This window comes from Labeo rohita, chromosome 9 (genome assembly GCF_022985175.1).
Source record: "Labeo rohita strain BAU-BD-2019 chromosome 9, IGBB_LRoh.1.0, whole genome shotgun sequence".
In the NCBI taxonomy this organism is placed as follows: domain Eukaryota; kingdom Metazoa; phylum Chordata; class Actinopteri; order Cypriniformes; family Cyprinidae; genus Labeo; species Labeo rohita.
The window spans coordinates 13,820,675-13,846,619 of record NC_066877.1 but is presented as its reverse complement, the minus strand read 5'-3'; the positions used below and the strand labels follow the sequence as shown (position 1 = coordinate 13,846,619).

The 25,945-nt window shown below is 37.5% G+C and overlaps 1 protein-coding gene across 1 annotated transcript in view; it reads right to left on the bottom strand.

Moving 5' to 3' along the window:
* man1a2 (mannosidase, alpha, class 1A, member 2) overlaps positions 1-18,293 on the bottom strand; it is a 119,130-nt gene extending 100,837 nt beyond the window's left edge. The window contains exons 1-2 of the mRNA XM_051118751.1: positions 17,484-18,293; positions 14,293-14,761 (exon numbers count right to left, since the gene is read on the bottom strand). Of these exons, the coding sequence (XP_050974708.1) occupies positions 14,293-14,603 (311 nt within the window). The 5' untranslated portion in view covers positions 14,604-14,761; positions 17,484-18,293. The remainder of the gene's footprint in view (positions 1-14,292; positions 14,762-17,483) is intronic.
* Between the last annotated feature and the right edge of the window lie 7,652 nt (positions 18,294-25,945).

Below are 25,945 nucleotides of genomic sequence, written 5' to 3'. Positions count from 1 at the left end.
GGACTAAAATGGTATTAAAAGCAGCAATGTGTTACAAACAATATTATTTAGTTTAAAATAAATGTAGTTAAGATCAATTATGTGGGTGGATTGTGGGAGAATGCACAAGAGACTAATCATATAATACAATCAAGTAATATAACCTGATGCCACACACACACACACACACACACACACACACACACACACACACACAGAGAAGAATAAGGGTGGAGACAGAAGATTTTTAGGCCTTGTGAATCAGTGAAGCACACCAGACTAAAGAGAGAGCAGGAGGGGATTGTAAGGAAAAGAGGTCAGGTGGATACAGTGACACAGACAGTGATATGCTGGGGCGACGCGGGTTATCTCAAGAGTGGTTCGCTCATTGTTATATACGGCCTGGAAACATTCCCCAGGTGACAGAGAGACTGGGTGTGGAAGGGTGACATAACATCTGCTCAGCTATACTAGCTTAATTTTAATGCTTTACTTAGTACATAATGACAATACTTAGCCACTATTTTGCATCAGTAGTGCTTTATTAGCTTAAAAATATATGCGACAGACACTAGCTTCATTGTACGAAAGTATAAGAGCTGTAATTACAGTAAAGCATTACTGAGTGCTGATGTGCGCATTTTTGATGCACGGGTTAAATGGCTGGTCTGCAAACAGCGACGTGTGTGAACTGGAAAAATGTGGGCACTAATGGCTCCTTGCGAGGGACGTGAGAGCAAAGGGCTTTGCTAATGACAGTAAACACCAATAACACTCTGCATGGCATTAGAGTAGAAACATCTAATGTCTATGGTAACGCTCCATTATAATGGATTCACCTACAAATCTCAGCCTGCAACCACTCGCCCCCTCTCACATTATTCTTTTGGATTTTTTTTTTTTTGGCTGCATTATCTCTCTCTCTTTGAAAGGCTTTCTCAAAGCTGTGTGATTTCATGGAAGGCTCATAATGTCAAACATGCAATTAGGAGCATGTCAACATTTGTCTGAATCAATTACCCCAACTGAGACAAAGTCAGTCCAGGGCAAATCAAAGTGTGGCTGCATTAACATGTTTAGCTCAATCCGTTGGGGTACGATACCAATTTTCACGAGAAATTCCATTATTTCCAGGCATTATGTGAACCCACCTACAACATTCCCAACTAGCTCTAGGTGGAATGTTCTTTGGAACGTAAAATCGTCATTATATAAGCTCCATGTAAAAGTACTCCATGTATATTTCAGTCTTGCTTGATAAAAATAGTAAGCACTTTTTTCAGTAATTGCCATTTGCTCTGAAATGGCTTAAGCTAAAAGAACTTTATTTCAACCATCGCAGTCAAGGATTCACTCTTAGCGCTCTCAAACTCAAAAGGAGTGGAATGAATAGTCTTAAAACGGCATCGCATTTATCATTTGAGAAAATCTGAAATTTTACAACAGGTTCAAGTTGGTCACACAAATCAGCTGTACGTCGCTACATTGATTATCCACAATAAACCTTTTCTGCCTGTAAAATTTTGCCAAAATATTGTATACCACCCTTACAGAAACTCAATATGCGACCCTGGACCACAAACCAGTCGTAAGTATTACGGGTAGATTTGTAGCAATAGCCAACAGTACACTGTATGGGTCAAAATGATCAATTTTTCTTTTATGTCAAAAATCATTAGGATATTAAGTAAAGATCGTGTTCCATGAATATGAAATATATCAAATATATCAACACCAAATTTTTTGATTAGTAATATGCATTGCTAAGAACTTCATTTGTACAACTTTACAGGGGATTTTCTCAATATTTGAATTTTTTTGCACCCTTTTTTTGATCTCAGCCAAATACTGTCCTATCCCAACAAATCATACATCAATGGAAAGCTTATCAGCTTTCAGATGATGTATAAATCTCAATTTCAAAAATATTGACCCTTACGACTAGTTTTGTGGTCCTGGGTCACATATGCAGGTAAAAATTGCATTCAAATTAGCACAATATTCTTCATGTTGGTTCATTTAAAGGAGACATTGGATGCCTATTTTCTTCAAGTTGGTATGATTCTTCAGGGTCTTTATGAAATGTCTGCAACATACTTCCTATCAATGGTCAATGGTCGTGTAAAACACCTTTTCACTTTGTCAAAAACAGCTCTGTTCACAGTGACCCGTTTCGTTGCATGTCTCTTTAAATGATAGTGAGCTAGTGCTGACCCCACCCCTCTTTTCTATTTTTTGTACACTCTGTGGTGCGTTATCACTTAAATCAAAACAAATTCACTGCGTCCTCGGTGGCTATCATGTCGGGAGAAGATGAAGACTCTTACATTCACTTTTAAATCCAACTACAAAACACCTGCGTTACTTACGAGGCGTTGTGGTCCCTACAGCTGCAATATGTCATATGATGTCATAATGCTCAGAAAATCAAAACGACTTGATAATTGAGACTGTTTAGGTTTTCTGAGGATTAAAAAAAAAAAAAAAAAAAAAAAAAAAAAAAAAAAGGAGAGAATGGATTTTTAAAATCACTGTAGTGGGGTTGTTTCTACACACTTCTAAGACACATTGATATGCAAACGCCATGTAAAAGTGAATTTTGCATCCAATGTCCCATTAATATCCCCAACAAAATATTCAATGCATTATAAATAACAGATGTACCACTTAGCCATACTTGTTACTTAAACATACTAGTTGATCTCATTACTGTAATGGATACAGTAGCTGATGTTGTTGTATAATGGATGTTAGATGGCATTACCATGCCAACAGAACGCTGGTAAATTCAGCAGAACTTGCCATTGTGAAAAGATAAGCCCTGATCTTATTACACCCACCACAAGCAGGTGTTAAGATCCACCAGTTTTGTGCACTCAACACCATCTACCATCAACCAACCCACACATTCACCTTCAAAGCTCAGCTGCTTCACTAGTGAGAGTTTATCGTGGAAGAACACCAAACACTTTCTACAACAGAATGGGTCCAGAAGCACTTTTGGAGCTGTTATCCCCCATGTGTGGCTCTCTGGGCGTAAAGCAGGTTCTCATTCTGGTACAGCAGATTAATTCTGTACGCCTCAGGAGACCCAATCCATCTCAGACAGGCCCATTCCTCATTAGGCTTTGATCAGGACTCATTTTCTGTCTTGCTCACATACAGAGACAGATACGAGATAAAGACAGAGGGAAATACAGAGAGAATAAGGACACACTGATATGCAGAGCTTGAAGTATTCAGCACCGTTATTAAAGAATAAGAGGAACGCATTGCTTAACTCGCCCACTGATAAAACAGCTGACTGTATGTGCTTTCCATTAGTATTTAGTGTAGCACAGATCCACAGTGCCAGCAAATGTTTATGTAAACGTACTTGCGCACAATCCCCTTGAGAACTGAGCTCATTTTCGACAAAATACCACCTACACCTGCTGAGCCACGTGGCTACTGGCCCATTTCACAGAAACGAGAAAATAAGGTCAGCAACTCATATTTCCAATATATAGTTCAGGAAGGGCCTTCTTCCTCACCCTCCCCACCATCCTTCGCTTTCTCAGCCCGTCTTTGCCTTTCAAGAGTTCAAAGACACAACGCTGTGTGGCGGTTTCTTACTGTATCACTCTCAGCCTGAAGCTGCTCTGGGGAATAACAGCCTCCTGGTATCAAATGATGCATACAGGTCTGACTACAGCCCTTTAAGTGGACAGCACTTGAGCGATGCGAAGCTTCTCTTTATTCCTTCCTACATTTTTCATGTCTCTTTTTAAAAACAAATCTCCTTTCTGACTTCCATGTCTTACGTTCCAGCCCTACTTGATGTAAAGCTGCCTCATGAGGACGGACAGCTGTGTGCAGTGGACTCTCAGGCATTTTTAATCACTTTAATGGAAAAACCAAACCAGAAGCAATGTCAACCATTATTTCTAACGTTGCTAATTCAGCTGATTTTAAACCTTTGCTCATCTTCGAAACACAAATTAAGATATTTTTGATGAAATCCGAGAGCTTTCTGACCCTGTATAGACAGCAATGCAACGGACACGTTCAAAGCCCAGAAAGGAAGTAAGGACATCGTTAAAATAGTCCATGTGACCACAGTGGTTCAACCTTAATGTTATGAAGATACAACAATACTTTTCATGCACAAAGAAAACAAAAATAATCAGTATCTTCTAGGGCTGGGCGATTTTTGATTTTATCGATTAATTCAAAGGTAATGTTTTGCCAAGATTTCACTTGTTAGAAATCGAGGAATCGCGATCTTGAATAGAAATACTATCAAACACTCAAATTAAACACTGACGATATGCCAATGATAACCGTAAAGAGAAAAGAACTATCAAACCGCATGTCGGCGCACGTGATTAACGGTTCACGTGTGACGTGCTCATATCGCATATCGGATGCGCTTTTGTGCTGACAAGATGCAACGCGGGCAATGGAAAAGGAAAACCATGCAAACTTGAGTGTCACGTTTTTAGAATAAAAGAGAAATGCAACAGTCAAATGCATCCATGCAATGGAAAACCTGCACAATCAAATAAAAAAACCTGTGAAGAACTACTACTGTATGTCTGATATTTCATGTTTGCATCATGGTGACAGGCTGAAAGCTGCTGCTCATTGTTTTTACAGAACAGTTATAGTTAATAATAGTCTACCTAGTGTTATAACTTCAGTCATTTTGAATTTGAATTGCCTTTTGAGATTTTTTATTATTTCTTTACATATAATTTGTATGAGACAAGTTTGTACAAGACATAGCTGTAGTTCATACATCTTTTCTGCAAAGATATTTAACAAGTGATTTGTACATTTACATCACGATGACAACTTCATATGTGGTGCACTTGGAATAGAATTTTTTTTTAACTACAGGGTTAAAAAACCAATTTGGAGTAGACATCACTTGCAGCTGCAAGCGCATAGTGGTGACAGAGAAACACTGGTAACAAGTGGAGAGAAATGGGTAAAATCCATGGAATAAGAGAAAAAAAAATAATGCCAGAACCTGAGTGCAAATTATTTTTATAGAATACTGTCATCAAAAACGCCATTTGAAGTTCAATGCAGACGTTTAAATGGAACGACTATGGATGAAAACTGCTATGATTACTCTACTTTTAAAGAATAAATTTGATTTAAACAATATGTCCACATAATACTCACATATGTGACCCTGGACCACAAAACCAGTCTTAAGTCGCTGGGGCATATTTCTAGCCAAAAATACATTGTATGGGTCAAAATTATTGATTTTCCTTTTATGGCAAAAATCATTAGGAAATTACGTAAAGATCATGTTCCATAAAGATATTTTGTAAAATTCCAACTGTAAATATATGAAAACTTAATTTTTGATTAGTAATATAAATTGTGAAGAACTTAAGAAATATTTGAACAACTTTAAAGGAAATTTTCTCAATATTTGGATTTTTTTGCAACCTCAGATTCCAGATTTTGAAAAAGATCTCAAACAAATATTGTTCTATCCTAACAAATCATACATCAATGGAAAGCTTATCTATTCAGCTTTCAGATGACGTATAAATCTCAATTTTGAAAAATGGACCCTTATGACTGGTTTTGTGATCCAGGGTCACATATTTTGTTCATAGAGGACACATTGTATTAGCCCTACAGTTAGAGCATGAGTTAATATTTAAACCTATTACAACTAATATTTTACATAACATTTATTTAATTTATCTCACAATTCTGACTTTTTTCCTCACAAATTCAAGTTTATATCTCCTAGTTCGCACTTAATAACTCAATTTAAAAATCAACAATACTGAGTTTGTCAACTCTCAGGGGAAAAAAAAGTCAGAGCCGAGGGGAAAAGAGAGAAAAGACGGGTTGTTTTTTCTTATCAGAATCGTGAGATCCAATCTCAGAATTGCGAGAATAAAGTCAGAATTTTGAAATACAAACTCAAATTTACCTTTTTTTATTTCATGACTCTATAGACTATTTGAGAACCGTAATTTTCTGCAACCAGATAAGCTCCGCCCACAAAAAACATCATCACTGCATTTATTTATTTATTTATTTATTTATAAAATCAAGATTTTAATTTTTAGCCATATCACCCAGCCCTAGTATCTTCTCTTATTCAACAATTTTAGGGTCTTACAGGTTTGGAACAACATGAGGGTAAGTAATTCATGACAGAATTTTCATTTTTGGTTTCATAACCATAGTTTCATAAACTACCCCTTTAACCAATGATTTAACGCTGAACGATGATCTGCATTGTTTTTTGCTCGCTCGCAACAGCTGTCCTCTTCATTTGCATTTTCTATTACCTCTAACTGCAATGAAACTAAATGATGTTTCCTGCAAGAATAATTTCATTATCACTTTTTTGAGTAGCACATTATATGGACAAGTCTTCCATCTGTTTCCCTGCTCTTAAAGAAACCATCTCCAATAAAGTGTTTGAGCTCAGACATTACAAATGAATCTGCCTCTTGCTTAAGCTTTGGCAGGAGCAGGTACATTTTTCACTCAGATCAAATCTCTGACATGCCATCAAACGCAGCTCATCCAATTTAAAAAAAAAAAAAAGTATCAGCACATCTAGAAATAAAATTGAAAAATAAAGTGTCAGGTTTTGGAGCAAGGGTCTGGTTTAGCTCAAGCCGAGCACTTTCTTGCTTTTAGAGGCGCCTTGAGCTCCATGTCAGGTTGGCAGGTGTGAGCACTGACTCAATTAGCGCGAGTCACAGGGCATCTGTTACATCAGCCCACCACAGTGACACACTTACTCAAAGAACATGAGCCACGTCCACTAATCTTCCACAACTCGACAGGCCAACCACATGGGGAAGTTCACACTACTCTACACTGGTCAAGAGGGGATTCCTTGAGAGACCAAACCAAATGACAGACTCAAAACCGGAAAGCTTTCCGGAGGAAATGCGTACCAACCAGCAAAGTTTAGTTTCGCTTTTCCTGAGGAGGAGGTTAAGTAAACTTGTCTTTTGCAGATGTACTTTGCGATTTCAATACCGTCTGAATCAAATACGGCTGTGTATTTTCTTGCACAAAGCTCTGTAAATATCACAGATCTGCTTTGTTAACTCACTCCATCCTATGAGAAATCTAATCCCATCCAGTTATGAATAACTGCACAGTGTGGATACTTTTACAATGCTTCTCATTTCTTCGTTGGATACCGTAGCTAAAGCTAATTTTCCATTGTGCGCAAATCTGCCTGATGCCCCTTCATTAAGGATTCAGACCTTTTGCCAGCTTTGAGAGTAAAAGAACAGTTGGTGGTTCATGCGCTGCCTGCTGGCGTCCCATCTGATGTCAAAAAAGAGGCAAGATATTTATAAATATAAATTACAAAGCAGCATATTAGAATGACTTTAGAACATGACAATGAAGACTGGAGCAATGGCTGCTGAAAATTTGAAAGCTTTGATGTCACATGAATAAATTACATTTTACAAAATATATTCCAATAAAAAAAATAGCTCTTTCAAACTATAATATTTCACAGCGTTACTATTTTTAATGTATTTTTGATCAAAACAAATGCAGCCTTGGTGGGCATAATAGACTTAATATTTCAAAATATTCTTTCAAAAATATTAAAATATCTTAATCATTTTAAACATGATCATATATGCGTGCACAAATGTGCATTTCAGTGGGTTTCATCGTGCACACACATCCATGGGAAACTACTTTCTGAAACACCCACGTTCAAAAAATAGACATCTCTGCCTTCGTAATAAAAAAGATCCCAATTTCAACCCAACCAGTAAATGAAATCCCAGATGTTAATAATTGTACTTTTCCAAACAAATGCATGAGTTACCCCAGCACCAAAGACAGAGAATAAATGCCAACTACCAAAGAACAACTGCCAGTCTGGTACTAATCACACTGCTGGATTGGTGAAAACCAACAATGAGCAGGCCCAGGTAAACAAGGGTACAGGCCGCTCTAGCATGGCGCACTGACAGGGATAACAGGACACGGGCTGGCGCAGATCACAGTGCCCTCAGGTGTAAGAGGCAGATCAGACAGAAAACTTGTTTTTGGTTACTGAGCTCATGGTTAGGATGAGCTCTTTGGGTCATGAGTGAAAGCAGATGGGCAGCAGGTTCAATAAGCATCATTCATGTACAAATGTGACTCTGCTTTTTCAGATTTACCAAGGCTGACTTAGAGCTCAGCCAAACGCAGTTGGAGCATTACATAGAGATTCTGGAATGATGATGATGCAGTGACCAACCTGATGTTAGAAAATAATAACCATACAAAAACAGAACACACTGTTCTATTCATGAAACCAATGGGGCCTATCTGAAGATTCAGTTCAGCTTATTTGTAAAGCACAATACATACTGTCACAAAGAAATGTTACAAACTGTCACACAACCCACAAGTAAGAAAGCCAAAGTGGAGCAGCAACGGGGGAAAAAAATGTCTAGGTGGGATGAGAAATAAACCTGGTTAAGAACCAAGAAACTGCATTTCAGAATTTTCTGGAGCAAAAAAGGTCTTGTGTTATATGCCAATACATCTTAATTTGGTATAAAAATCCATTCACAGAATATTCATGATAATATTGACTAATTAAAGGATTAGTTCAAAATTAAAATTTCCTGGTAAGTTACTCACCTCCATATCATCCAAGATGTTCATGTCTCTCTTCAGTCGAAAAAAAAAATTTGAGGTTTCTGAGGAAAACATTTCAGGGCTTTCCTCCATATAGCGGACTTCAGTGGGGATCAAACTGCAGTTTCAGTGTAGCTTCAAAGGACTCCACACGATCCCAGCCGAGGAATAAGGGTCTTATCTAGCGAAACAATCGGTCATTTCTAAACAATAAAAAAATAAAAGTGTATACTTTATAACTACAAATGCTTGTCAGCGCTATCACGCACATGTGATGTAAATACTGACCTTTTCAAAGCAAATGTGCAAACAAAGTCAAACGGCCTTTACAAACAAGGGTAAAACAATGATGTTGGATGATTTTGAAGTTGGAGGAAAAAAATGAGATGGAGTATTTCCCAGAGTGCACAGACGAAGCACTAACCACGTTTGACCTTTCTAACGTGAAGCTAGCTCTAGATGAGCATTTCTTGTTAAAAAGAATATAGCAATTTTTTTTTTTTTTTAGAAAATGGCCAATCGTTTTGCTAGATAAGACCCTTATTCCTCGGCTGGGATCATGTAGAGCCCTTTCAAGCTGCGCTGAAACTGCAGTATGGACCTTCAACCCATTGTTCCCCAGTGAAGTCCACTATATGACAAAATCCTGGAATGTTTTCCACAAAAACCCTAATTTTGACTTAAGAAAGAAAGACATGAACATCTTGGATGACATGGGGATAAGTAAATTATGAAGAAATTTTCATTTAGAAGTGAACTTATCCTTTCAAATGATTTAAAATAAAACAAACCATTAAAATTAGCCTAAAAACTAAAAATACAGATGCAATATATTTCTTAATTTTATTCACCCTCATTAACAATCTGTTAATACAATTTCATGCATTTTGTGTAAAAACAGTCTAAATCTTTCTTTTCTATCCTTTTCAAGTAAACCACAAACAACGCAAAAAATCATGGGGCCTATTGTTGTGGACAGCGCCTTTGAGTCAAAATGGTTAAGAACCACTGCATTGCACTAATGTGCTAATACTACTTATTTCAATTGGACATTTGGGACAATACCTCATGACTGCAGTGTCAAAGCGCTGTTGTATGTGCCTGTGTGAAAGTCAAGCTAAATTGAATGTTCATGATAACAGTACACGGAATACGAACATGCCTGTATGCAAGCATGAATGCCCATTTATTACCATCACGCTTGCGTGATGTGGAAAATGGAGCATGGAATATGACTATGCCATCCAAGGATTTGCTAAGCATGATAAATAAATGCAGCAAACTCTATAATGCCAAGCCAATCTACAATGCAGAGAACACACAAAGCTAAATACATACTGTCATGATGAGATATGCCATATGTACATAGCATAACACTAAACAGCACTAAAATGACAGCTTAAGACAAATCACATGAGCATCCAGAACACAGAAAAAGTAACGTATTACAGTCATGTAAAAATCATGTAACAACGATGCGATAAAAATGAAAATATAAACAGTATATAAAAAATACAAATATAAAAGTAATATTTTATCATCCCATCAGGCTCATTTTAATGTGGTTAAGATGTGTTGAGTCCAGCCAGCATAACTTCAAGATGATCCTCAGTCACACTAATGCCTAGCTGCGACAGAGTCAGCATTTGCCACACATTTCCATAAACAGTAAAAGCTTGGGCGACCACAAAACAAAACAAAAAACTATGATGCTTTTAATTCAAATGTTTTCCAACAGTGCAAGAAAATGGATCATATTGTAATAATGTGGGAAAACTGCTAAAATACTAAATCTCTGAATGCATTTTTATTACATGGAAAAGAGAAGTTCTGACATTTCGATAACTCTTCCTATGTTGCACTGGGAAAAAGTAATGCGATTTTCAAGCAACCTAAGAGTGCAAATTCATTATCAAAATACAAACTTTTTTTTTTTTTTTTAAGTTGCATTCAAACCTCACTTGGTTTAAAATCGTTTGAATGGTTCTTGATTCTTAAGACAGGTAGAACAAGCCACAGCTCAATGGCGAAGGCAGAAACAACATTTAGTGGCCCCTGTAACAACAAAGCAGCTGAAAACGCTTTTTCTCTGAAGTTCACTTAAACTCTCAATGGATTGTGGTCCACAGCTGAAGAAAGAAACAGGCTGCAACCATCTCAGGCGTGAAAGAAAAGCCTTTAATAATCTTGGAAGTATTGCTAGGGGACAAAGCAAGAAGATAAAAACATCAGTCGCAGAATAAGAGAACGTATAAAGATCTGCTTTCTCTCTATTTTTTTTTAGAAAACAGTGAGAGAGTGTCTGTTTATGCGTAGGAGGTTCTCATTGTGATTAACATATGGTTTTTGGAACTTTTGAATTTTATGCCTAATAAAAAAAAAATCCCAAAGATTTCAGGCTCTGAATCACAGTTCGCTGCCATGAATTGGGGCATAAAAAAGCTTTTAGAGTTCACAGGGCCATTAAGAAAAGCACAGACAATCTGTGAACAGCCCGTTCACACAGCTCACACCTACATGTGCGCTTGGCCTGAATAGCACATTTAAAGACGACTTCTCCTTCCATGAAATAGCCATGAAACTCGTAGCCGTGTGCGACTTTCCAATTGCATGGTAAGATTAATAGTATTAAGAAAGATTACATTTCACAATTTTTCAGTGACTTCAGCCCTGCTGATGTTACGTCGGGCACACAGACTCCTGGGTAATGTTAACCAACAGCCATCAGAAATCATTTAAAGCATTAATTCAGGTCTCTCTCCATTATGGTTTGTAACACTCATTTTTATGGTCCAATTAATTCCTGACAGATTAAAATCAGGACCTACAATTTTCTTCATTAAATATCCCCTAGATAACAAATATCTTAAAGCTAAATTTTTTACCAATAACAATTCATTTTGATGTTAATGTGCCCTAAATCTTAAAATAGTTACGCGAGTACCATGCAGTTAAATTGTAAAACCACAATAAGGATTTAGTCCAATATAGATTCACCAATGGCATAAAAGCAGTTCAGCTTGTTTTCTGAAAAAAAAAAAAAAAAAAAAAAAAAAAAAATCACCACAGCAAAGACGATATATCACCCATTTCAAGGCTTCTCAACTCTATTCCTCAAGATCCACTATCCTGCAGAGTTTATGCTGCATTCCATTTGCCTCAGATGTTGGAGCTAGGAATGATGTCACACCCAAATTGACCATGTTCCAGTACACAAGCTGGAAAACCAAGACGGTCGTGTCTTTTGATAGCAATACCAGTCGATAAAAACACATTAAAACACTGTACTTTGTACAGATAGTGCTGAAGTATCATGTCCACACATAGAGGTTGGATAGTACTGGGACAGACAAACAGAAATGCAATGTATTACTACGGTTTCATTTCTGTTGATGCTCTGAAAGTCCATACAGGATTCTAAACTCTGAGTTTTTGCAGTTTCTCTGAGTTCAAGTTGGTATTTCTTAGGGGCTTTTGCATCATGTAGTTCTAAGAACTTAGTTATAGGAACTAACCAGCAGGCTGGTTCCTAGAGAGCCAATTTCTCCCTCGGGCCGTTTTCCTGGTTGCATTTGCACTGGCAGTAGGAACTCTGAAGTGGCAAACAGAAACATCTTTATGCGCAAGACAACCAGTGAACGGAGGGTGCCGTGATTGAAGCTGTTTTTGTTGTGCATCTCAAGTTTCGTGATAACGTACAATTTACGTGACTGAAAGAGCAAAAAAGTTGGCCAAAAAAACTAAACTTTCTATGACATCTTGCAGTGCATCAGAAAACAGGCATTTACCTGGAGAAAACAGGTAAATGCTTTTATCGCTGTTTTCTATGTTTAAGAAGTAAATATGTTTACAAGGCTTTTAAAAAATAGCTGGTGTTTCATACGTGTTTGGCCAATCAGCGTACAGTCACGTCAATGAACTTTTTTTAGACCCTGCTCTGAAGTAGGAGCTAATTTAGTTAATGGAGTTTCCCCCAAATGGAGAACTTCCTAACTAAATGGGTAGTTCCATGCAAAGGTCAACCTTACCATGAAAAAATAAAGTTTTTACCAAAAAATTTTGCTATACTAATAGCACAGATGTCAACATTTGGTGGTTCAAATATCCATGTAAGGTCTCTCTCTCTTTTTTTTTTTTTTCAGTGCATGATTTTTTATAGTCTGGTAAGCGCTATTTTCAGGCTTGTCACATCCATAACAGTACATATTCCTCATAAACAGACATCAAAATTAAAAATTAAAATTAAGTAACAATTATATGTTCTGTGAAGAGCCATCGCTTCTCTATTTGTTGGATATTATTGCGTCTGGTTTGTGCATTTTAGGCCATGTCCACACTAATACGTTTTCGTTTGAAAACGCATCTTTTTCTCTCCGTTTTGGCCTTCCGTCCACACTGAGATGCCGTTTTTGTTCAAGGAAAACGGAGCTTTTTGAAAACGCTCTCCAAAGTGGATAAATTTGAAATCGCTGTTTTCGCGTTGCAGTGTGGACTGTGAAAACGGAGGCTTTTGAAAACGATGACGCATGTTTAGTCATGTGACGCATATTGTACCAATATATATCCATGTTTATACCGGTAATTGTGGCTTTTATGTGCTATTCACTTTTTTACACTGCTGCTAAAGATATATTTGTACACTCTTTATATTACAGTCCTAAAAAGATGACAGAAACTGTACTCACAGTTGCTATCCTGACTCCTGCAGCTAAACGTGAGGACAGCTGCTTTTTAGATCAAACATGAGAGCGCGCGACATGGACGCTTTAGTGAATGAGATATTTCTGTAAATAAAATGATCCTGCCAAGAATTGCGTGAAAACGTATTATGTCTCTTCCGTCTGTATCATCTCAGTGAGTTACGCATGCGCAGTATGTCGAATTTAACTTTTTCCTACGTTTCAGTGCGGATGAAAAACTTTCGGAAAACGCTTGAAAACGCTAGTGTGGACGGAGAGCGTTTTAAAACGAAAACTCCGTTTTCAAATGTATCCGGATTAATGTAGACGCAGCCTTAATTTGCAGAAATCTATATGCATGTATGTATCCGTATGTAGTCTCTCAAAAACAGTGTCCTTTTTTGTCACATCCATAACGCATGATCATTTCCCTTTTTTTAGCATAGAAAACTTGTGCATAGACTGATATGTTTCTGATGTTTAGACTCTATCAAAAAGGGTTTATTAAAATATAAACAGATGGTTCGGTATACTGGTAACACATGCATTCTCTAAGCATTTATATGTCACATCCATAACGCAAAACGTCACATCCATAACGCTGGATTTGCCCAAATACATTCCTAGTTCCTGCAACATGAACACGCCAAAAAGTGTGAACTTCCGCCAATAGTTCTAGGAGCTGTGAAAAGGTTTCCCCGGTGCGAAAGCCCCTCAACTTGAGGGGGCATTTCAATTAAAAGTTTCAACTAGGAACTCAGAACCTCTGACTTCCAAATACAAACTTAAGGCACCATTAGCTCCAACCTTGATCAAACTCATTTTCCAGGAACTTTAGCAATCCTTTAGTTTGTTCAGGTGTGTTTGGTTAGGACTGGAGCTAAACTCTGCATGAAAGTGGACCACAAGGGCCATGGTTGAGAACCCCTGAGCTATACAAACAAACATGAAAACATATGTTGTTGTGGAGATGAAGCCATCTCTGAGCTCTCACCTGTGTCGATGCTCGTCGTGAGCTCCCACGCCATGTATGACCTGTCTGCTGCTGTGCCTTGCCTCCTTCTCCGATTCGATGTGCGGTATCAACACGTCCTCCAAACCAAAGTCAAAGCGCTTGTGTTTGGAATTGTCCGGGAGGAAGAAAAACGCTCCGAAGCACAAGGTGATGAAGGCACTGAGAATGAGGAGGAGGATGAACTTCTCTGAGAGCCGTAAGGTGGCTCTGTGATGGGGGAATGAGGAGGCACCTGGCGAGAGGGTAGGTATCCTACGTCCCGATAGTGGCAATAGAGCCGGCGTGGTCATATTTTGATGATGAACTGGAATATGGCGGGATAAGTGTCAAGGCTGCTTGTGTAAGCCACGCTATTATCTCATTGCGGTAACGAGAGCTTTACTGCCGAACATCTGCTTATCTCTTTGAAATGGAGTTGTCCTGTAGATCACAACTGATTCCACTTGCTCTGAAAACAAAGACAGACATTTTTAGATACTGAGGCAGATCATGAGGCATTCGACAGAAGCTTGCCGTTAGAAAATGAACTTCAGTTTCCATGGCAATTATTTTAAGCAGCAGGACATGAATCTAAATGTTATTATACAACAGGTAGCTCCAGACCTCTAATATGATTCTCTATGTCTAGTAGTCACTTTAGTAGTTACTAGAAGTAAACTTGTTTCTGTAATATAATATATTCTTTCAAGTGGAGTCAGAAATACCATAATTATGAGTTTTAAATACACAAGTATAGATCTTAAAGGAGTTGCCAAGTTAAGAGACGTTGGAAGGGACACGTCGACTATGTATATTTATATATCCCTGGACCACAAAACCAGTTGTAAGTAACATGGGTATATTTGTAGCAATAGCCAAAAATACATTGTATGGGTCAAAATTAGCGACTTTTCCTTTTATGTCAAAATTCATTAGGATATTAAGTAATGACCATGTTCTATGAAGATATTTTATACATTTCCTACCGTAAATATATCAAAAATTAATTTTTGATTAGTAACGTGCATTGTTAAGAACTTAATTTGGATAACTTTAAAGCCGATTTTTTCGATATTTAGATTTTTTTGCACCCTCAGATTTTCAAATAGTGTATTTTGGCCAAATATTGCCCTATCCTAACAAATACATCAATGGGAAGCTTATTTATTCAGCTTTCATATTATGAAATTTTAAAAAAAACTGACCATTATGACTGGTTTTGTGGTCCAGGGTCACATATATAGTCTGTATCCATGCATCAAGCACTCAATTTTTCACATATGTTTGCTTAAAATTCAGTAGTGATACCATACATAAATAAGTGATTGATGTAGTTATATATCATAAAACATAGTTATTTGGGTGTTTCGTTTGTTTCCAACTTGAATGCGTGGCATAACGAAAGCCAGATTTGGAGATTCCCACATGCACTTGATGGCAGCAATAGATACCGCAAAAATAGTAAGGGTGGCATGCAAATACTAGTATACTATTTTGATACCACTTGCTCTGAATGGTGTTTCTCTCAGTAGCAAGTCAAAAATAGAAAACGTAGAGCTGGAGTCCAGCGATTACAGTAGCTGCGTCTGAAATTGCATATGGTCTAGTAGATGCTACAGTTGGTTTGAATGAAGGTTAGTTTGCCAATGTTAAAAAAAGTATGTTCTGTATAGTATGAACACAGTTGTGTCACTTCACTGCCATTCACAACTCCTCTTCTGTAGTAAAGTGTTTATCAGATGCATGCTTTAAAATCTCACCGGAAGTAGTATATGGGTACTTTCTGTGAATTTAGGCATACTACGTTCACACACTGCTTCTCACCTATTACATATAGTAGGAAAACAGGCATAATCGGACACAGGGAGAGAATTTGAGTTGCTCCGTTTCACTAAAATACACTGATCCAGTCCAGCTTTTAGTCTGGGATTTGCTTGATGACAGGTGACTGTTAAAGATCACTTCATCTGGAAAGCATCTACTGTGTACAAACATCTGATGTCAGTAAGATGTCAGTTTCACATACATTTTAAATCATAAACATCTTAAAGACATCTAATAGACATCTGATAAGAAACATCCCATAAACATATCGCAGATGAGCAAACATTTTAAAAAATAGGTCTTCCATATGTAAATGCAGACATCAAATAGATGTGTCCCAAATAGTACACGTTCATCTGCAAGATGTCTGTTAAAGATCACTTGATCTGGAAAGCACCTGCTGTGTACAAACATCTCACAGAAGTCTGTAAGATGTCAGTTTTACATATATTCTAAATCACGAACATCTTAAAGATGTCTAAAAGACTATTTGACATCTGATAGGAAAAGTCCTATAGACATATTGCAGATGAGCAAACAATCTAAAAAATACATCTTGCAGATATAAAAGCAGACGTCAAACAGTCTCCGAGATGTACCTGTGCTATCAGGGATGTGTGTTATGTGGGATGTCACTGAACTGAATAAAACCTGCATATTTTGCTGATTATCTCTGCTGCAAATAGTCAATTACTGTTGGACTGGGAAAAACATTTAAAGGACTATAGACTGGCCTCATGGGATAGTAAAGTGTTTATCAAACGCATACTTTAAAATCTCACCAAAAACTAGTAGGTCATGTGTGTACTTTTCTTGTACGGTTTAATACCGTGATTGCACACATACATCACAGAGATGTCTATCTGACGTCTGCAAGACGTATTTTTCTCATCTGCAGTATATATGGCAGCATTCTAGCTTATATTGATAGGGACTGAAAAAGGAATCTTAGCCTTTTTAATCACAGTATCACACCAACCATTAAAACACATGGACTTTTGATTTAGCCTTACAAATGGTCTGTTTAAAGAAGATATTTATCACGAGGGCGTTCACACATACAAACCATTTAAAATCTTGTCTATTTGAATGTCTTGTTTGGACCATTACCCTCACAGGTACACTAGAGTCACATAAAATGCCATTATATCAAAACATGTGAATAGACATGCAACAAAAACATACAGTTCGGCACAGCCTGTCTGAGAGACACTTTTAGCAGAGAGCATGACAATGTGACACCTGTACCTAACGTTAAGTGTTTGCTCTTGATTACAGCGCCTCATCAAGCGGCTCAACGGTCTTATCCATAACATCACACGGTATTTTTCACATATATATTTGATGAAACAAATGTGTGCACATACCGTGAGGCTCTTTTTATCATTCTGATCCATGATCCTCGCTTTGATCCGAAAGCTTCTCTGTGTCAGGCGGGTTGGGTCGAGTCGTTATCTTCACGATAAACGGCGAGCCCACCCTCGAATTATTTATCGTAAACTAGCAATACAATAATCTGTTATCGATAAGGGACAGCAGTTTGATAAGACAAAACTGCCGCAAACGAAGTAAACATACAGAAAACCGGCCAGGCAGATAGTAAACACAACGTTACAGCACTAGGTGCGTCCGTTTTGCGTGTTAACGATAAAAGTTTACGTCACATTATGCGTATTCAACGGTAAATTTCGCGAAGCGTGCACGGTGTTTCAACACAGGCCTGATCCGCTTGATGCCGTGGCAGCGTCTCTGAACCGGAGAGCCGACACAATAATGAAAGTAAACCACGGGTGTATCCCAGCTGCTGGGTGATCCTCTCTATATACTGTCCTATTTTAATGAAAGATCAAGCCGGCCTGCGCTGGACGTGTGCTGCGCCTTTTTCCTTCAGTAAAGGCATTCAGCTGGCAGCCGTGTAGCGGTCTGATCCCGTCCTGCCGCTGCTGCATCACCTTGTCGGTGCCTCAGGATAAATCGGCGCCATAAACCATAAATCCACGATTAATGCCTGAAAGTTGCCAAGTTCACGTTCATGTCCCTGCTTCTATACACTGAAGCATTTGCGATTTCCACCAGCGCCTCCCTTACGTCTTCGTTCCTCCTTTATTTCTGTAGCCGTGTGCGCCGCCAGGCTCCAATATCCAGGATGTTGTTACTGCAACAGCTACTCCTCCTCCTCTCAGTCCTCCAACATCCAGTCAGCTGCCGTTTGGTAAACCCAGGGAGCGTCGCTCAAGTACCAGTCTCGATTAGAGACGTAAAATGAATGGCGGTCAGTTCTTAACAAAAAAGCATTTATAGCAGTTCCTAATTCGGACTTGCCATGCCTTTCTCCTCTTTTTCGTTGTTTTTTCTGTGTTTCTGTATGCTTGTGTTTTCCTTAATCAATTTGTGATCAGTTTGACGTTTTTGAATATTTACGTATTAGGCCTAGTTGTTTAGATATCTTGAACTGGTACCTACTAAACCATTAAAAATAATATTGCTTGAAATGAAATAAGTATTAACTGAAATACATTTTTTTAAATGCTCAACAATTTCAAGTATTTAAATAACAAACTAAACTTTATAAAAACTACATTTACTTATTAAAAAAAGATAAAATATGAGAAAACATACACTACCAGTCAGAAGTTTTTGAACGGTAAGATTTTTAATGTTTTTTAGTCTTTTCTGCTCACCTAGCCTGCATTTATTTGATCCAAAGTACAGCAAAAACAGTAGGTTTAAAACTGTTTTCTATTTGAATTTATTTTAAAATGTAATTTATTCCTGTGATTTCAAAGCTGAATTTTTAGCATCATTACTCCAGTCACATGATCTTTCAGAAATCATTCTCAAAAAACATTTATTATGTTGAAAACTGCTGAGTAGATTTTTTTTTCCAGGTTTCTTTGATGAATAGAAAGTTCAGAAGAACACCATTTACTGTTTTAAATATTGATGATGATAATAATAATAACAACAACAATAATAAATGTTTCTTGAACAGCAAATCAGCATATTAGAATGATTTCTGAAGGACACAAAAGACTGGAGTAATGATGCTGAAAAGCTTTGATCACAGAAAAAAATACATTTTAAAATATATTCAAATAGAAAGCGGTTGTTTTAAATCGTAAAAATACTTCACAATATTTCTCCCTTTGCTGTATTTTGAATCAAATAAATGCAGACTTGGTGAGCAGAAGAAAATTCTTTAAAAAACATAAAAATCTTTGACTGGTAGTCAAAGTAAAAGTAAGAAAATAAAAATGATAAAAACACACATTTTAATTAAAATGAAAACAGCAAATGTAAAAATAGAATTGAATTTCAAATAACAAAAACTATAGTAGTAGCCTATATCAATAGTACTAAAATAACTGGTTCACAATAAATTTGTTGCAAAGAAAAAATGATTAGTTGCATCCATAGTCTATTTTAATTGTTTAAGTAAGTTTAACGTTCTGGTTTATCTGGCAATAATGACTGACTGGTTTTATATATTACTAAATGTCAAAATGATTTTAATCATTTTTTTTATCATTAATTAATGAGGCAATAATTAATTGCAATCTTAGAAATGATTTACATAGAATTAAACGTTAAATTTCAGTGATGCAATCTTAAGGATGATTTACATAGAATCAAATATATGTTAAGCCTAAGATGAAACAATCTTGAGATGATTTACATATAATCAAATATACATTAAACTTTAGAGGGCGCAGTCTTAGAGCTGAATATAAAATAGTGTGCACCCTCATACATCATGGATCCATCAAAGGACATGTTCGCATTCTGCTGAGCAGCCAAAAAAAATGAGGCCATTTAGATCTGCCTGTGACTTAGTCCTTGAGCTGCCATAAGTGTAGTTCTTTTCTCTTGATTTAAGGATGATTTACCAGACTAACCTACACCAAGTGTCAGTGTTGCTGAAGGCTGTGGAGAAAAAAAAAATCATGAATGTGTGAGTCATACTCAAGAAAGCAGTAGCCAAGAAAGTAGATCTGCTGTCAGTCAGTTTAAGAGGCACACATTTGACACCCTGACAGAAGTCACTGTCAGAAAGAAGGAGTTTCGCTCTGCTGAGTTTCTCAGTTTTCTGTGAGAATATGACACGGATCACTGGCCAAAAGAAGAATCGCCTTAAAACTCAGACCGTATACAACAAAAAAGTGGATTAGGAGAAAATAATTCACCAGAAACCTCTGTGAAGGCAAAACGAGGACGAAGATACGGGGAAAAGGAAAGGGAACGGGGTGATTGAAAGGTTTATCTGTTACTTTAAGAGCAGTAGAGGTGAGACCATCCTCCAGTGGGCCTGTATAATGACTCAGGGTGTGCTTTGAGCCTTTCAACAGAGGAATGGTGAACGATGACAGTTTAAACTCAGCAAGCAAATGAATGGAATACAGCTTCCACCTTGAGAAGTCCAGGCAAGGGCGAGTTGATTGGCGTTGTAGGACGAAAGCGTCTGTCAATTGCATATCCTCTCACCAATAAATGTAGATAAGGGTGACTGTATCTGACATTCCAGTTAATGAGGCGACACAGCACTCCCCCATAATGCCAAAGAAAAGAGCAAGTGTTTCAGCAACAGAAGTAGCCATGGGGAAATCTAGGTTAAGCTAATTAAACAATAGTCTAAAACTTACATTAAACAGTATAATCACATCTGAGCCTTATAAAAGTGCCATTGTTCTGAAAATATTCAGAACAGCAATACAAATGTATCTTATTGTTTTTATACAACAATTCATTAAACAAGAGGATAATATCACTTACCTGTTGAACACAATATTGCCAGTCTGTTTCCAAAACAGCTCTAAACCAAGCATTAAAAAAATGAATACTTGAATGAATCAGCATTTTGAAATGAATTAGTTGAGTGAGTGAATCAATAATTCATTCACAGTGGCTGCATCCAAAAACTGAAAAATGCTGCCTTCAGAGGACACAATTCAACGTAAGAAGGCATCAAAACACGTTTGAATCCAATGTTAGCTTTCCTGCCTCCGGAGATTTTTGATAGCAGCATAGATGGATCCTTCGCTGCCTTTGATATCCCACAATCCTGTGCGTTCCATTCTGTAATAGTTGAGCCAAAAAATAAAGATGGTGTCTGAAAGTTGTGTTTGGTTGTCAGTTTGTGCGTAAACTTTTTTTCTAGCGAAAAATCAGTATTATCATTAAATATTCGCTTAGTTATCGCCAAAGCTTGTTCTGTTTTGTCAGTAAACCATCATGCTGCCTCAGAAGCCTGTCCAGAAGTTTTGTGTGCAAACACTGACTGTGAAGTCATTGCCGGATAAGGCAATTAGGCAACTTACAAGTAAATTTACAGAAAGGCAAGCCTGCAACCTTTAGCCAAAAAACGTAATGGCTAAAGTTAATGCTGCGGCACAGGGAAGGAGACCAGAGCTGTTTTTTTTAATGGATGTCAATGGAGGAGAGGCTTCAGAGTGCTGAATAAACAGCTTTTTTGAGGAAATAGCTTATCATTTATTGAATCAGCTAAACTTCAACATGTTTTACAGTAAACAGTAGTTTAGGATTTAACTAGTTTTAGAGCAGGGATAGGCAACGTCGGTCCTGGAGTGCCACTGTCCTGAAGAGCTTAGCTCCAACCCTAATCAAACACACCTGAACAAGCAGTGGCAAAAAGTGGTTTTGGTCTATACAGCTAATTGTGCCCTTCATGTCAACTGTGAGGGGGGTGAATGTTTAAACTCATCCGTTTAAATTATATTAAGCCTTAAAGTTCTGCATAATTTGGGGCGTGGCCATTTGAGTGACAGGTGGATTGCCGCTGCTGTCACCACCGTCACGCTAGGTGGGCGTGGTTTCAGGTTTCAGCAACCAGCTCCACCCAGCCTCTTTGCCCATTTTCGATTATCCGGGAGTGACGTGCAGTGACGCGATTCCAAGATGGCAACGGCCGACTCCCGCCCACTAAGAGCTTCAAAAATGCTCTTTACAAATTTACAACAGACATGGAATGATTTGTGATACGAGCCTTGAGGTTCTAAATCAAATGATTTGCAAACCCGAATGTGCTTATTTCGTAGATACATTTTGTCTTTCAATAATTCAAGCACTTTTCAAGTACCTGTTCAGGAATATTGCTATTTTCAAGGGTTTTCCAGGCCTTAAATTTCAAAAAGTCAAATTCAAGTACTTCAAGCACTTTAAGCACCTTGTACGAACCCGGAATTAAGATGACAAACAACCTCTGCAATTATTACAAATGACTAGAGGTCACCAGGTAATACTAATCCCATGTGAAAAGGGCTTAAGAAGTGAATGAAAACGAGTTTGTTCAGATGTTGTATTTCAAGACATTCGTCAGGCTTTTGTCCATAAAATGCTCTTGCATATAGGACTACTTTCTTCCAACTTTCATCCAATGCTTCCATTGCAAATCTCAAAATGTCATTTTAGACCTACTGTAGTAACGGAGACTTGAGCCGTTGACAATAATGCAGTTAAAAATGTAGTAACAGTTATGACAGACAGAAAGAACAAAGAGAGAGAGAAATTAAGCATGTGTGAATTACCTAAATCTGTCTGTGCGTCTTTCAATAGATTTTAGTAGTAGCTTCTCTAATAATGACACTAAGTTCATCTGCTTCAAGAAGCACTGTTATTTCCTTGCTGTGAGTGTTTTTTTTTTCTGAGTGCACAAGTATGTGGCAGTAAGGGAGAGAAAGCATGGAAAAAACATGGAAATGATTTGTCATTTTTATCTTGTTGTTCAAGATTTATTTGCCTATTCAGTGTCATTGTGAGCTTTGGTTCTTTTGCTGTTGTAGGCTGTAAGGACCTTTGAAATAACTGAAATAATTGGCGAAGTGATATGGACATGTAATGCAGTCAAGACCTGCCTGGAACTACTTTAGCCTTGCAAATAATTGCACACCTTAGTACGTTCGTCAACCAATCATATGCAAGCATTCAACAGCCTCGTAGTATAAATAGATACATTATATAGTGCATTACATAGTACTCTCTGGTTGTTGAGTGTACATCAGTTGTAGGCTACTTGTTAATGCGGTGCATTAGGACTGAACGAGTGCACTAGATATTGTCCACTGTGGTTTTGATCACAACAACAAATGGCTGAGAAAAGTCTCAGCACTGTTGTATAATTGTATAATGGGATCAGGCATATGCAGGTAAGGGGAAGAGGTACGTTTTGTATGGCACAGCCAAAAGTTAGCAACCGCTACATATTTTCATCTCTCATTATCAAATTTATTACAGTCTAAGTTTGCCAAAATAATTCACTATTTTTGAAAGCAAAGAACTTTATTACTGTATTACCATACAAATGACCTGCTAAATGGGGTATGCAGTACATAAGGGTATTAATTATTAGTTTTTATAGCTGACTTACTCATTTTATTTGACTTATTTGCAAACATTTGGTCATAACTGCATTAAAATGTTAGTGAAAAAGAGAACGCTGACACAAAAATGAATGCGTTTCTTTTATCTGTTGAAAATAAAAGAGGATATTTTAAAGAATATGCCTAACCAAATGGTCCCCATTGACTTTCATAGTATTTTTTCCATATGAAAGTCAATGGAGACTCACATTGTTTGAAATATATTCTTTTATGTTCAGAGGAAGAAAGAAATTCATACAGGTTTGGAACAACTTGATGGAGAAAAGGATGACAACATTTTTATTTTTGGGTGAACTATTCCTACAGGAGCTGATATTCATGGATTTAAAGTTGACATCTTAAACATGATTTACTGATCAAAGGGTAATAATGTAGATTAAGTATGTTGCACGTCCCCTTCATAAGGTGCGTTTTTAACTCCCATTTCTTTAATTGTGCAAGTGAGCATCTCTGGCTCTATTACTAAAAATATCTGAGGTGCCCAAAGGGGACAAGACACTATGTTATGCAAGTTGTCCTGGAAACCACATTTCTCCTGGTGAATGAATTATTGACAAACTGCTAATGTTAACTAATCCAACTGAATAATTCAATCGCAACACAGTCCCGGATTCGAAACTCTCTGGCACATGCGTTATTCTTCTCTTCAGTGCTTTTGTGCGTGTGATAAAGAAGCTTTTAGCCTGGGTTGTCAAGCTTTGTCACAACAATCTGGTCTCGGCTCTGTGACATGACATGTTGCTGACAGGTGAGGAAGAGTTCTCACCTTGCGAAGGATTGATGGGAGATTAGAGATCTGAGGCAGACTGTAGTCACATACTAATGGATATGGCAAAAGCACAGAGTGTGTATATCAGACAGAGCAATTTACAAAAGGGCATGTGGAGGAAAAATAACAAAGAGAACGAGAATATGCGTTAGACCTCAAGTGTGAATGATAAATGAAGTGTAGATAAAGAGAAGAGCTCGCAGAGGTAAACACCGCCAAACCAGACAATGTGTTTAAGACACAGAGATGACAAATGCAATGAGAAGGGGACGCAGCTGAATGACTGAGTGCATCCAATATCAACAGATATGATAGCGAGCAGCTCTCGAGCCCACGAGGATTACGTAAAGCCGTTCACGGAAGAAGTGCACACCAAGGAATACGAGGTCTCTGGAAAACAGGCAACGAGTTTAACGATGTACACCATTAGTGACGTCCTTTGGATGACAAAGAAGTAAGCACAAGTGTATGTGTGTGCCTATATACACACACACATACATATACACATGCATATGCTTTATATTATGATCTGCATCAGCCAAATGAGTTGATTCATTTAATGATACACCACTTCTCTTTTTCAACTTTCTTCCATTCAAACCCCATCCCAACAGCCTTTTAGATTCTATCCAGGTCATGGCATCAGTGTAACAGACCCTTCCCCCTAAAGAGTCTTGAATCTGTCATGTGATCTGTGATGTGTGCTGTCAAACCCTATGAATTCAGATTAATACTTTTTAGCCCCCTAGATTGCAAATGTGGGTCACAAATGACTCTTTGAGATTCTTCTCTGAAATGCCAGTTAGATATAACACCACTTCTATATTTGGTAATCAATCTATATTTTATTGATAATTTAGATTTTGCCAAGTAGGACATGTTCTTGGATCAACACCCTAGCCTTTTCCTATATTAGGAATAGGAAAAGGAAAGGAAATTAAACATCATTTTTAAAAATAAAAACATATTCCTTAAGTTTTAGGCTATATAAATATAAGCTGTTTCATGAAAAGGAATAGGGTTATGCATAATACACATATATACCATTTATATTTAAGAAAATATAGATTAAAAAAAAGAAAAGACAATTCTGTCATCACCCTCATGTCGCTCCAAACCCGTAAGACCTTAGTTCATCTTCAGAACACAAATTAGGATATTTTTAATGAAAACCAAGAGCTCTCTAACCCTCCATAGACAGCAAGGATCCTATCACAGTCAAGGCACAATAAAAAATACATTTTGTGTGCAAAGAAAACAAAAGTAAAAAATTTATTCAACGATTTCTTCTCTTCTGGGACAGTCTGACGTAATTAACAAGAGCAACATGATGCTTCGCCTGGTTTACAAGCAGAGGACTGCACACGCATGGGGGTTGCCAGGTTTTCACAACAAAATTGCTAGCCCAAAAGTAGCCCACACATTTTTGGTGAGGTTTGTCTTGTGGAATTAGCATTTCAGGGGCTAAATGTTACATTATTGGGGTCGCTTTAACATGTGGCCATAAAAAACAACCCACGGCAACAGTATGAAAGTAGCCTAATTCCACGGGAAAGCCTTGGTGACTTGGCAACACTGTGGTACTCTTATTAATGAGAGGTGACGCGGAGAAGAATTGTTGAATAAAGTCATTATTTTTGTTTTCTTTGCGCACAAAAAGTATTCT